The following is a 14,372-nucleotide window of genomic DNA, read 5'->3' as shown; positions in this document are numbered from 1 at the left end:
GATATAATTATACAACTATGGAGCGTATGTCCAGATATAATTATACAACTATGGAGCGTGTCCATATATAATTATACAACTATGGAGCGTATGTCCATATATAATTATACAACTATGGAGCGTATGTCCATATATAATTATACAATTTGTATTTTTATTTTTGTGTGTCCAGTATGTGTGTATGTTTCCAGTGTGTGTGTGTGTGTGTGTGTGTGTGTATCCAGTGTGTTTGTGCTTGTCCCGTATGTGTGTGTGTGTTCGTCCAGTGTGTGTGTGTTTGTCCAGTGTGTGTGAGTACAGTGTGTGTGTGTGTTTGTCCAGTGTGTGTGTGTGTGTGTGTGTGTGTGTGTGTGAGTCCAGTGTGTGTGTGTGTGTGTGTGTGTGTGTGTTTGTCCAGTGTGTGTGTGTGTCACTGACAGAGGGACACTGATTCGCAACCCCAAAGATGAAACCCTGGATAGAGAGGCTCAGTGAATGTGGAGGTGAATGTGTACAGGTGGGTCAGTGTGTCAGAGGAGGCTCTATAGAAGGACAGAGTGCCGGCTGACCAGTCCAGATACACTCCTACTCTGTGAGAGCTGGAGGAGGGGATGTCTATGGTAGTGGGTTTATTATTGTGACAGGCAGAGTAACGGTTGTCAGAGCAGAACAGACTCCAGGACTTGTCATTGTATCCAAGACAACAGTCCTTAACCCCTCCTCTCCTGCTGACTCCTTTATATGTCACTCCTATATCAGCCCCCCCTCTCCCGCCCCCCCCTCTCCCGCTCCACTCTACCTCCCAGTAACAGCGCCCAGTCAGACCCTCTCTACACAGCAACTGTCTATAGTCCTCAAATCTCTCTGGGTGATCAGGATACTGCTGCTTCTCTCTCCTCCATGTCACCTTTCTGTTCTCCTCAGACAGAGAGAGGCGGCTGTTTTCTGTGTTTGGGTCCAGTGTGAGATCACAGACATCTGATGGATGAAACCAGACACAATATTAGAAATCATCATCATTCACATTAGAATGTTAACTCACTTTTCACTAATTCATTTAATGTAGATGTTTCTAGGTATCAAAAGGAGAAGTGAAGGTAACTTGAGACTTGTTGAATGATCATATGTTATAATGTATGGTAATATAAAACATACTTATTCCCATTAATTACACAAAGACACACACACACACACACACACACACACATTGTCAAATCAACTCTTTGTAAACGTTGGTGTCCCTGATTTCTGCTTCTGTAGAACTACAGCTGATATTTAATATGACCAAGTAAGTAATGATGGTGGTCTTTGACTTTGACTTAACTTGAATTAAGACTTATTCTTAGTCATATTCTTCACAGCAGTCAACACTCACATTTTCTAAGCCCAGGTTTCATTCTGTTCTCTCCACCATGTTCCACACTGTAGCGGTAAGCAGAAGAACAGACAGTCACTGAGGGACACACACACACGACACACACAGGACACACACACGACAAACACATTCAGCTTATAACTTTGTCTGAATTTGAGAGAATGTTTGTCTGTGTGTCCAGTAAGTGTGTTATCCAGTGTGTGTGTGTGTGTCCAGTTTGTGTGTGTGTGTGTGTGAGTCCAGTGTGTTTTTCACACTGGACACACACACACACACACACACACACTGGACACATACACACAAACTGGACACAAACATACACAGTCAGCATATAACTTTATCCAAGTGGTGGTAAGAATGTTTGTCTTAACTAGCCTGATAAGTCAAACATCTCTGATATGAACATTGACATAAACCCTCTACATACTTGAGTTTCTCCAGTCTGCAGTGTGGATCCTCCAGTCCAGCAGAGAGCAGTCTGACTCCTGAGTCTCCTGGGTGATTGTAGCTCAGGTTCAGCTCTCTCAGGTGTGAGGGGTTTGACCTCAGAGCTGAGACCAGAGAAGCACAGCCTTCCTCTGTGACTAGACAGCCTGACAGCCTGCAAAGAGTCAAATCATATTGGTTTGAAACAATGTTTCATATGAGGTGACATCGACGCATTTGCAGTTAGTTTAGGGTAGTTTTGGGTTATGTTTTACCCAAAATCTCACCATTGCCCTCAAATAAAAGTTGACATTCTGTACTGTCGCCTAATATGAAACATTGTATCTCAAATCCAAAATGCTGGAGCAGAGCACCACATTTAAAACTGTAATCTTCACTGTACAAACACATATGGTGTGGACTATATGTGTCTGGTAAACACATGTGGATCTGGTGAACAGTTATCACTTGTTGACCAACTACAGGAATACTGACCTCAGAGTCTCCAGTTTACAGTGGGGATTCCCCAGTCCATCAGAGAGCAGCTTCACTCCTGAATCCTTCAGGTCATTGTTACTCAGGTCCAGCTCTCTCAGGTGTGAGGGGTTTGACCTCAGAGCTGAGACCAGAGAAGCACAGCCTTCCTCTGTGACTAGACAGCCTGACAGCCTGCAAAGAGTCAAATCATATTAAAACCACACTGATATTCTTTGGTGTTGACAATAGTGTCACAATATTTTTTCAACATACTCAGATACATCAGTGTCCTGAATCCTGCTGTCATGATGTTGGCCTGGGGTTTATGACAGTCATAAATACGTCTCCCCCCTTTTTCCTCTCTCTACCCTACTGATGTGACATATGAAAATGGTTAACATAGAGATCCTGGGAACATCAAAATATGAACCATATTCTGCTAATCCGACCACTTGAACATATGGTACTTAATGAATATGATGTCAGTTCGGTTGTCATCTGAGACATTCTCATCAATGATATAATGACATATAATGACATAAACTTTATAGTTGAAAGTCTACACATCAGAGTTATCGGAGTCACATGGAATTGTTGTTCAATTTAAATATTTGAATATAAAATTATTGGTGAAGATATTAAACATAATTTTTGCTTCCAAATGAGAGATTTGGGTTTTCATAAGGTTAGGGCTCTGCTCAATCAGTGGCCCCTGTGAAGAGACTTGGGCTATAAAACTTTTCAACCACTCCCTTCTCCCTCCACTATAAAAAGCCTTGACGAAAATGTAACCTCCTGTTCCGAGGATGTGAGGACAACGGTCCGATGTCAGAATGGTTCAGATAATAACTACAGAACGAAGCCAACATCAGCGTGAGCTTTGGCTGGAATGGTATGAACTTGGAACTCTTATTCACTACAGAAGTGATACCTTCTAGCCATGAGTTAGCAACAGCAGCTGCAAACGTGGGCTAGAAAAGAACAGACAGAGTATCCCGTCTACCACACAACAACGTTACTACAACGTATTCAATTTACCACCAGAGACATTCTTCAAAGGACTCTGTTGGGCAACACGGCCTTCCATCTACCACCAACTGTCCAAACACATATGGTGTGGACTATGTGTGTCTGGTAAACACATGTGGATCTGGTAAACAGTTATCACTTGTTGACCAACCTCAGGAACACTGACCTCAGAGTCTCCAGTTTAAAGTGGGGATTCCCCAGTCCAACAGAGAGCAGCTTCACTCCTGAATCCTTCAGGTCATTGTTACTCAGGTCCAGCTCTCTCAGGTGTGAGGGGTTTGACTCCAGAGCTGAGACTAGAGAAGCACAGCCTTCCTCTGTGACTCCACAGCCTGACAGCCTGACAAAGAGATCATCATGACTTCACAAACACACTGTTAATTTAACACCAGTAGTGTAGAAGGACAATGGTAGATGCATTTGGTTTATTCTCGCAAACAACATATAGATTCATCTTCCATCTCCTAGAATTGTGTGGTCAAATTGTTATACTAATGTGAAAATCAATGAATTTATTCAATATGTTTTATAAATATAATATTATACACATATTATAATGCATATTTTTCTCCAAACTGAATATTTCTTCCTGATGATTAGTTCTTATATGTCATTTTATTTACTCACAGAGCAGCTCTGGAGGCTTTGACCACTGGCAGCAGCCTCAGAAGACCTTCCTCTGATCTGGAGTATTTCTTCAGGTCAAACACATCCAGCTCCTTTTCTGAAGTCAGCAACACAAAGACCAGAGCTGACCACTGTGCAGGTGACAGGTTGGGTTTTGAGAGACTTCCTGAGCTCAGGAAGCTTTGGATCTCCTCCACTAGAGAATGGTCATTCAGTTCATTCAGACAGTGGAACAGATTGATGCACCTCTCTGGAGAGAGATCCTCCCCGATCTTCTCCTTGATGTACTCGACTGTTTCTTCGTGGCTCTGTGAGCTGCTTCTTGTCTTTGTCAGTAGACCTCGTAAGTGCTTCTGATTGGACTCCAGTGAGAGGCCCAGAAGGAAGCGGAGGAAAAGGTCCAGGTTTCCTGTCTCACTTTGTAAGGCTTTATCCACAGCACTCTTGTAGAAAGTAACTTCAGGCTCGTTGTTTGTTTGCAGTTTGTCCATAAGATTCTCATTGTTGTTGATGAATGAGAGGAACACATACACAGCAGCCAGAAACTCCTGAATGCTCAGATGCACGAAGCAGTACACCTTGTCCTGGTACAGCCCACATTCCTCTTTAAAGAGCTGTGTGCACAATCCTGAGTACACTGAGGCTTCATTAACATCAATGCCAGACTCTTTCAGTTCTTCTTCATAGAAAATCAGATTGCCCTTCACAAGCTGTTGAAAAGCCAGTTTTCCCAGTGACAGAATGCTCTCTTTATTCCAGTGTGGACCTGTCTCTTCTTTCCCAAGATACTTTTCATTCTTCTGTTTGGTATGAAACACCACAAGGTGTGTGTACATCTCAGTCAGAGTCTTGGGCATCTCTTCTCTCTTATGTTTCAGCATGTGTTCAAGGACTATAGCAGAAATCCAACAGAAGACTGGAATGTGGCACATGATGTGGAGGCTCCTTGATGTCTTTATGTGTGAGATGATTCTGATGGCCAGGTCCTCATCACTGAATCTCTTCCTGAAGTACTCCTCCTTCTGTGGGTCATTGAACCCTCGTACCTCTGTTACCTGGTCAACACACCATGAAGGGATCTTATTGGCTGCTGCAGGTCGGGTAGTTATCCAGAGGAGAGCAGAGGGGAGCAGATTTCCCTTGATGAGATTTGTCAGCAGAACATCCACTGAGGTTGACTCTGTGACGTCCCAACAGATCTTGTTCTTCTGGAAGTCTAGTGGCAGTCGGCACTCATCCAGACCATCAAAGATGAACAGAACTTTGTACTTGTCGTAGTTGGAGATTCTTGATTGTTTGGTTTCCATTGAGAAGTGATTGAGAAGTTCAATGAAAGTGTGTTTGTCCTCTTTCATCAAATTCAGCTCCCGAAAAGGGAATGAAAATACAAATTGGACATCCTGATTTGCTTTTCCTTCAGCCCAGTCCAGAATGAACTTCTGCACAGAGACTGTTTTTCCAATGCCAGCGACTCCCTTTGTCAGCACAGTTCTGATAGGTTTGTCTTGTCCAGTTAAGGGTGTGAAGATGTCGTTACATTTGATTGCAGTCTCTGGTCTTGCTTGTTTCCTGGTTGTTGTCTCAATCTGTCTCAGCTCATGTTCATTATTGACCTCTCCTGTTCCACCCTCTGTGATGTAGAGCTCTGTGTAGATCTTATTGAGAAGTGTTGGGTTTCCTTGTTTAGCGATCCCCTCAAATACACATTGAAACTTCTTCTTTAGATTAGATTTGAGTTCACGTTGGCAAATCACAGCGAGCTCATCTGAATGAAGAAATAACACAGAGGGTATTAATATTACGTGTGTTTTAATGTCTACAGTATTGAAGGACTGTTATAAAGTTGTAAATTATAATAATGTATTATCTTATTAACTGACTGTCTAAATCTGTAAAAGTTTTTATAATGCATTACAGACTGGTGTGACTGATTATATTATTATTGGTATTATTGATGGTATAATTTATGTTGTCTCTCTCTCTCTAAATGAATCACCACAACACATCCCTGCCGCTACTTGATGAGGTCACTAGGTGTTGTTTTGAGACCATGAAATATACTTATTCATGTCACTGAGGGACTTTAGAGGGTCTACACCAGAAGGTAATGGGTATAGGAGGAAGGTATATAGTGGAGGGTCTACACCAGAAGGTAATGTTTATAGGAGGAAGGTATATAGTGGAGGGTCTACACCAGAAGGTAATGGGTATAGGAGGAAGGTATATAGTGGAGGGTCTACACCAGAAGGTAATGGTTATAGGAGGAAGGTATATAGTGGAGGGTCTACACCAGAAGGTAATGGTTATAGGAGGAAGGTATATAGTGGAGGGTCTACACCAGAAGGTAATGGTTATAGGAGGAAGGTATATAGTGGAGGGTCTACACCAGAAGTTAATGGTTATAGGAGGAAGGTATATAGTGGAGGGTCTACACCAGAAGGTAATGGGTATAGGAGGAAGGTATATAGTGGAGGATCTACACCAGAAGGTAATGTTTATAGGAGGAAGGTATATAGTGGAGGGTCTACACCAGAAGGTAATGGGTATAGGAGGAAGGTATATAGTGGAGGGTCTACACCAGAAGGTAATGGTTATAGGAGGAAGGTATATAGTGGAGGGTCTACACCAGAAGGTAATGGTTATAGGAGGAAGGTATATAGTGGAGGGTCTACACCAGAAGGTAATGGTTATAGGAGGAAGGTATATAGTGGAGGGTCTACACCAGAAGTTAATGGTTATAGGAGGAAGGTATATAGTGGAGGGTCTACACCAGAAGGTAATGGTTATAGGAGGAAGGTATATAGTGGAGGGTCTACACCAGAAGGTAATGGTTATAGGAGGAAGGTATATAGTGGAGGGTCTACACCAGAAGGTAATGGTTATAGGAGGAAGGTATATAGTGGAGGGTCTACACCAGAAGTTAATGGTTATAGGAGGAAGGTATATAGTGGAGGGTCTACACCAGAAGGTAATGGTTATAGGAGGGAGGTATATAGTGGAGGGTCTACACCAGAAGTTAATGGTTATAGGAGGAAGGTATATAGTGGAGGGTCTACACCAGAAGGTAATGGGTATCTGTAGGAGGAAGGTATATAGTGGAGGGTCTACACCAGAAGGTAATGGTTATAGGAGGGAGGTATATAGTGGAGGGTCTACACCAGAAGTTAATGGTTATAGGAGGAAGGTATATAGTGGAGGGTCTACACCAGAAGGTAATGTTTATAGGAGGAAGGTATATAGTGGAGGGTCTACACCAGAAGGTAATGGGTATAGGAGGAAGGTATATAGTGGAGGGTCTACACCAGAAGGTAATGGGTATAGGAGGAAGGTATATAGTGGAGGGTCTACACCAGAAGGTAATGGTTATAGGAGGAAGGTATATAGTGGAGGGTCTAGACCAGAAGGTAATGGTTATAGGAGGAAGGTATATAGTGGAGGGTCTACACCAGAAGGTAATGGTTATAGGAGGAAGGTATATAGTGGAGGGTCTACACCAGAAGGTAATGTTTATAGGAGGAAGGTACATAGTGGAGGGTCTACACCAGAAGGTAATGGTTATAGGAGGAAGGTATATAGTGGAGGGTCTACACCAGAAGGTAATGGTTATAGGAGGAAGGTATATAGTGGAGGGTCTACACCAGAAGGTAATGGGTATCTGTAGGAGGAAGGTATATAGTGGAGGGTCTACACCAGAAGGTAATGGTTATAGGAGGAAGGTATATAGTGGAGGGTCTACACCAGAAGGTAATGGTTATAGGAGGAAGGTATATAGTGTATGCACTAAGCTTGGAATGTGTTGGTGCAGGGAAGTGATTACATGTGGCAGGCATTGAAAAGGGGAGAGAGCCATGGATTAGTGATGGAGGGGGTCAGATGAAGTGAGGAAGAACAGATATCACTAAGGTTTATAGAGCAACATAGATACATTGGCTGTTCGGCTGCGGAGGAGGAGACTCAGCCTAGGAGAAAGGGAGGAGACTCAGCCTAGGAGAAAGGGAGGAGGAGACTCAGCCTAGGAGAAAGGGAGGAGGAGACTCAGCCTAGGAGAAAGGGTTAAATATCAGTGCTTGTGTCAGATGTTTTGTTGTCTGAATAACAGCTGTACCGACCCCTTGGGAAGAATTCAACTTGGTTAAAGCTTCTCTAGTGTCCGTGACTTATTTACTCTGAAAAATTACAGTGTTAAGGCTGCTACAATATCATTGAGTTACACAGCTACTTTAGCTGTACTTTAGCTACAGCTTTTAAATGTTATAAAACAGCATTCAACATGAGGCAGACAGATCTTACATTTCTCCAGTGTGTCAGCAAGCTCCTTCTGGTTCATTTTCCTCAGGACGTGCAGTGTGATCTTCAGAGCCCCCTCTCTGGCATTGCTCTCCTGCTTCTCATCTTCAGCATCCACCACTTCCTTATCCTGCTTCTGACTCTCAAAGCCTTCTGGGAGTTCTGGACTAAGAATCCTCTTGAACATCTTCAGCTCGTTCTTCACAAATGTCATAATTTTCTCTTCAAGCAACTGAAATAAATAAAGTAAATAAGTTAAGCAAGAGAATAAATGCTTTCTCATAAACACATTAATGAATGATTGACAGATCAACTTTACTTGAGGTAAACAAAAACAAATGTACATAACAGGACCACATACACTGAATATGGAGGCCAGGTCTGTTTGATGACTCTGGGAAGACTGACCACTGAGAATCTCTGACTCTGATCTCTCCTGTTGGTTTCTGTGGACAAAACATGAGATTACATCTCCTCATCCAGGGAGTACACACACACACACACACACACACACACAAACACACACACACACTGACACACACACACACACACACACACACACACACACACACACACACACACACACACACACACACACACACACGGGGGGAATGTTGTGTTTGTTTAATATTGTTTTAGGACTATGCAAATGGACAAAATGATTAGCCTATGGATTATGAAAACAACAACAATAAATGGGAAAATGGGAGAGGAGAAATGACTAGAGACAGTGTTGTTTAACTCACTGACCAGGACCCATGAGTTCTTCTTACCTTTGTTCAGTAGAAAAGTCTCCCTCTCTAAACACTATAGGAGGTTCCATAGACCAGTCACTCTTCATGGACACACAGCTGGGAACAGGGGAGGCTGGTCTCTCCTGCTTGATTGGTCTTCAACACAACAGGGACAAACATTACATCTCTCATCTACTCTGAGCTCAGATGGGGAAACATAAGAAGAGTTTCACAAATAGAACTGACTTCTAGACGCTCGTTGCAGCGCGCGAGCAGTGTGTCATTATTAATAACGATATTAATTTAGCGTCGCGAGCGTTGTAGTCAGTCTGTCAGCCCCGCTAAAAGGCTGGTGTCGTTACTCTGCCTTCTCCGGGGGCATGTTGCGATAAATTTACTAACCGGGAGATTACCGAGCTGTACCGAATAGCTAGGATAACTAGGATGCTGCTGGTAGAGTAGCTAGCTAGATTACCGAGCTGTACCGACTAGCTAGGATAACTAGGATGCTGCTGGTAGAGTAGCTAGCTAGCTTACCGAGCTGTACCGAGTAGCTTGGTTAGTTAGCAGGTCGTTCGTCTGTCCCTCGTCTCCATGATGATGACGAATCCGGTGAAACACAAATTGAAACAAGGATAGAGAGTGAAAAGGATCTGGCTACACTCACACTGTCCCTGACCGTAAAGAAAAAAGCAAATTGAACACTGATCTTCGGTGTCTCAACACTGTAACAAACTCCGTCGTTATTCCCCAAGATCACCTCAGTCCACTCTGCGCGTAACCGGACAATATCCTTGGCGCCACACCGAACGTGGACGCAGACTGTTCTGTACGGGGACGCGGACAGTTCTGTACGGGGACGCGGACAGTTCTGTACGGGGACGCGGACAGTTCTGTACGGGGACGCGGACAGTTCCAGAAGGCGGACATGAGCAGTGCAACACAATCAACTAAACCCAGTCTTTACAGTGGGTTACATTGGTAATATTCATTTTTTATCATTATGTAAAACAAACATTCTGTTTTTTTATAACAATTCCAGATTTTAATAAACATTCCATATTTAATTATCTACATCATGTTATTTCAAGTTCTCCCTTTGGAGCACAACATCATGTTGTTAAAAAATAATCCTAAATTGTGCATGGCTATAAATTGGGCAATTGAAGGCGTCTAGGGCGTAATATGTGTTCGATGAAAATGAACATTGTATGCAATGTTGTAGGCAACATGATGGTAATATTATCAATATTCTGCTTGTACAACCATCAAAATTGGTAAAAAAATTAATAAAAATGCATTACATTATATTATAATTAAGAGTAGGGTTAGGGTTAGAGAGGAGGCAAAGTGGTCGTGTCATGTGAAAATTCTATCAAATGTCTAACATTGCAACGAGTACAGTCAGGGTGCCGTGGAACCCCTGCAGTACCTCCACAGACCCCGGATTGAGAACCCCTGCAATACCTCCACAGACCCCGGATTGAGAACCCCTGCAGTACCTCCACAGACCCCGGATTGAGAACCCCTGCAGTACCTCCACAGACCCCGGATTGAGAACCCCTGCAGTACCTCCACAGACCCCGGATTGAGAACCCTGCAGTACCTCCACAGAACCCGGATTGAGAACCCCTGCAGTACCTCCACAGAACCCGGATTGAGAACCCTGCAGTACCTCCACAGACCCCGGATTGAGAACCCTGCAGTACCTCCACAGACCCCGGATTGAGAACCCCTGCAGTCCCTCCACAGACCCCGGATTGAGAACCTCTGCAGTACCTCCACAGACCCCGGATTGAGAACCCCTGCAGTACCTCCAAAGACCCCGGATTGAGAACCCTGCAGTACCTCCACAGACCCCGGATTGAGAACCCCTGCAGTCCCTCCACAGACCCCGGATTGAGAACCTCTGCAGTACCTCCACAGACCCCGGATTGAGAACCCCTGCAGTACCTCCAAAGACCCCGGATTGAGAACCCCTGCAGTACCCCTGATTTAGCAGATGCTCTTATCCAGAACGATTTACAGTTTGTGCATTCATCTTAAGATAGCTATTTATTTTGGAAATAAACTTGATAAATTATTCATAAAATTATCATCTTACCTCTTAGCTTTGGTGTCATGTCCCTCAGAGAGATGAATTTTAGAAGCAGGGCCCCCCTCCTCTCTCTTCCCGGAGAGACTCATTTTAGAGCACTGACCCCTAAACAGAGATCCAGCATGTTGGTTGTGGTTAACACAGTGACAACTAAACAGAGATCCAGCATGTTGGTTGTGGTTAACACAGTGACAACTAAACAGAGATCCAACATGTTGGTTGTGGTTAACACAGTGACAACTAAACAGAGATCCAACATGTTGGTTGTGGTTAACACAGTGACAACTAAACAGAGATCCAACATGTTGGTTGTGGTTAACACAGTGACAACTAAACAGAGATCCAACATGTTGGTTGTGGTTAACACAGTGACAACTAAACAGAGATCCAACATGTTGGTTGTGGTTAACACAGTGACAACTAAACAGAGATCCAGCATGTTGGTTGTGGTTAACACAGTGACAACTAAACAGAGATCCAACATGTTGGTTGTGATTAACACAGTGACAACTAAACAGAGATCCAACATGTTGGTTGTGGTTAACACAGTGACAACTAAACAGAGATCCAACATGTTGGTTGTGGTTAACACAGTGACAACTAAACAGAGATCCAGCATGTTGGTTGTGGTTAACACAGTGACAACTAAACAGAGATCCAACATGTTGGTTGTGGTTAACACAGTGACAACTAAACAGAGATCCAGCATGTTGGTTGTGGTTAACACAGTGACAACTAAACAGAGATCCAACATGTTGGTTGTGATTAACACAGTGACAACTAAACAGAGATCCAACATGTTGGTTGTGGTTAACACAGTGACAACTAAACAGAGATCCAACATGTTGGTTGTGGTTAACACAGTGACAACTAAACAGAGATCCAGCATGTTGGTTGTGGTTAACACAGTGACAACTAAACAGAGATCCAACATGTTGGTTGTGGTTAACACAGTGACAACTAAACAGAGATCCAACATGTTGGTTGTGGTTAACACAGTGACAACTAAACAGAGATCCAACATGTTGGTTGTGATTAACACAGTGACAACTAAACAGAGATCCAACATGTTGGTTGTGGTTAACACAGTGACAACTAAACAGAGATCCAGCATGTTGGTTGTGGTTAACACAGTGACAACTAAACAGAGATCCAACATGTTGGTTGTGATTAACACAGTGACAACTTATTATTGATTGTCAATTGTTCTCATGTATTCATTATCTCTTTGAGAAATAAAACATTTACTAACAGACATAGAAACAGTCAGGTGATTTAATGCATCACATGAACATGTAGTTGTGACATTTCATCTCCATGGTAACTGTCAATAATAATAATAAGTCACAGTTTGTTAAGGTAGTTATAGACAGTACAGCAACACAAGGCCATGTCTCACACTTATTTCTATTAATTAATTAATTAATTAATTTTATTCTTTAAAAGAGGCTATTTATTGTCTTTCAATCTGTTGTTTTCTAAACGTATCTGAGAATGTAGACAGAAGGGCTAAAACAGACATGATTGATCCATTCAGAAAGTTTTTTTGCAACAAGTAAGACATGTTATATTATGTAAAGTAGACTAGGTTATAATGTATAGTAGTGGGTTGTTAGTGATATTTTATATTATGTAAAGTAGACTAGGTTATAATGTATAATAGTGGTTGTTAGTGATATGTAGATGTTATATTATGTAAAGTAGACTAGGTTATAATGTATAGTAGTGGGTTGTTAGTGATATGTAGATGTTATATTATGTAAAGTAGACTAGGTTATAATGTATAGTAGTGGTTGTTAGTGATATGTAGATGTTATATTATGTAAAGTAAACTAGGTTATAATATATAGTAGTGGGTTGTTAGTGATATGTAGATGTTATATTATGTAAAGTAGACTAGGTTATAATGTATAATAGTGGGTTGTTAGTGATATGTAGATGTTATATTATGTAAAGTAGACTAGGTTATAATGTATAGTAGTGGTTTGTTAGTGATATGCAGATCAAGGTCTATACCTCAGCTGTAGCCTACATATCATAGATGACCAGTCTAAACCTGTTCAGGTCAGTTCACATAATGTTATAGTCCTACCAGTAGCAGGACAGAGAATGTACTGTATATAACCTACATATCATAGATGACCAGTCTAAACCTGTTCAGGTCAGTTCACATAATGTTATAGTCCTACCAGTAGCAGGACAGAGAATGTACTGTATATAACTTACATATCATAGATGACCAGTCTAAACCTGTTCAGATCAGGTCACAGAGACCATCAGGTTTGTCAGCATGATAAGTGATCATAGCTCAAATCTACTCTGACTATTGAATGTCTAACATCAACTAACCTTATAATAGTGTGTAGAAAGCCAAGACCAACGAGAGTTTGCCCATCTTTCCTACGTCTCAATACATTTATCTGACTTCTAATGTCCTGAGAAATATGTGTCACAGTTTCAACAGCCATTTTATAACTGCGTAGGCTACAAACACATTTTTAATTTCACATGAGGAAATCACATAACTTACAGTCACTGGTGCAGCCGCCTGTTCTCTTACAGATGAAGTAGCTTTCATAGACAACTGATTCAACCAGCCTAAACAACAGTAAATACAAGATGTCAAATGGTCAAAGGAGAATACATGGAATACATGGAAGATATATATATCCTGAGTCATACACATGAAAGACGGGTGTTTTGCTACAGATGTAGGATCTTAATTTGAGACAGTTTACTGCAGCAGAAAAATTATGTGGATTATAATTAACATTTTAAAGTGTAAAGTGGAAATGACAAACTTCAGAAGCCTTTTAAAACATCAAATACACTGCAAGTTTGAGTTTTCCTGCAACAGGGTGATCAAATTCAGATCCTACATCTGTACAGAGATTATGTCTTTATCTGAAAAAGGAAGTTTGAGTTATTAGCAATGAAGTTGCAACTGTCAGCTGCTGTAAACCTCTGTGATTGGATGTTATAGACCCCAATCTGAACAGTTTCTTCCCCGTGGTTATAGCCTTTAGCTCTATGCTCACTCTACCTAGTTCAATATATTGTTGTACGTAAACTTATATGAAATGTAGAGGATCACTACACTATAGAGCACATATGTCAGAGTCAAGGCCCGCGGGCCACATCCGGCCCGCAAGAAGGTTTTTTACGGCCCCTGGGATGATCTTGATTTATTATTAGAACCGGCCCGCAGCAAGCCGGCAGCCCGCAGATCTTTTACACGCACCAATACTACATTTCCCACAATGCAAAGGTGACGCACCGAGCAGTAGGCTGCTTCATTTCAATATTTATTGGCACAGCAGTCGTCAGCATCACAGTAAAA

At 42.0% G+C, this 14,372-nt stretch overlaps 1 protein-coding gene and 1 long non-coding RNA gene across 2 annotated transcripts; both read right to left on the bottom strand.

Moving 5' to 3' along the window:
• Positions 1–383: 383 nt before the first annotated feature.
• On the bottom strand, positions 384–8,426 carry LOC139421764 (NLR family CARD domain-containing protein 3-like). The gene is made up of 6 exons (XM_071172884.1): positions 8,204–8,426; positions 3,914–5,678; positions 2,276–2,449; positions 1,782–1,955; positions 1,355–1,401; positions 384–957 (listed from the first exon to the last, which is right to left on the bottom strand). The coding sequence occupies exons 1-6, from the start codon at positions 8,412–8,414 to the stop codon at positions 410–412; spliced, it is 2,919 nt and encodes a 972-aa protein (XP_071028985.1). The 5' UTR covers positions 8,415–8,426; the 3' UTR covers positions 384–409.
• Positions 8,427–8,973: 547 nt separating this feature from the next.
• LOC139421771 (uncharacterized) lies at positions 8,974–13,999 on the bottom strand. The gene is made up of 3 exons (XR_011635679.1): positions 13,563–13,999; positions 11,039–11,137; positions 8,974–9,090 (listed from the first exon to the last, which is right to left on the bottom strand). It is a non-coding gene; the product is annotated as an uncharacterized lncRNA (long non-coding RNA).
• Positions 14,000–14,372: the final 373 nt, after the last annotated feature.

The sequence above is a fragment of the Oncorhynchus clarkii genome, chromosome 12, assembly GCF_045791955.1.
Source record: "Oncorhynchus clarkii lewisi isolate Uvic-CL-2024 chromosome 12, UVic_Ocla_1.0, whole genome shotgun sequence".
In the NCBI taxonomy this organism is placed as follows: domain Eukaryota; kingdom Metazoa; phylum Chordata; class Actinopteri; order Salmoniformes; family Salmonidae; genus Oncorhynchus; species Oncorhynchus clarkii.
This window is presented reverse-complemented; position numbering and strand designations above follow the sequence as displayed.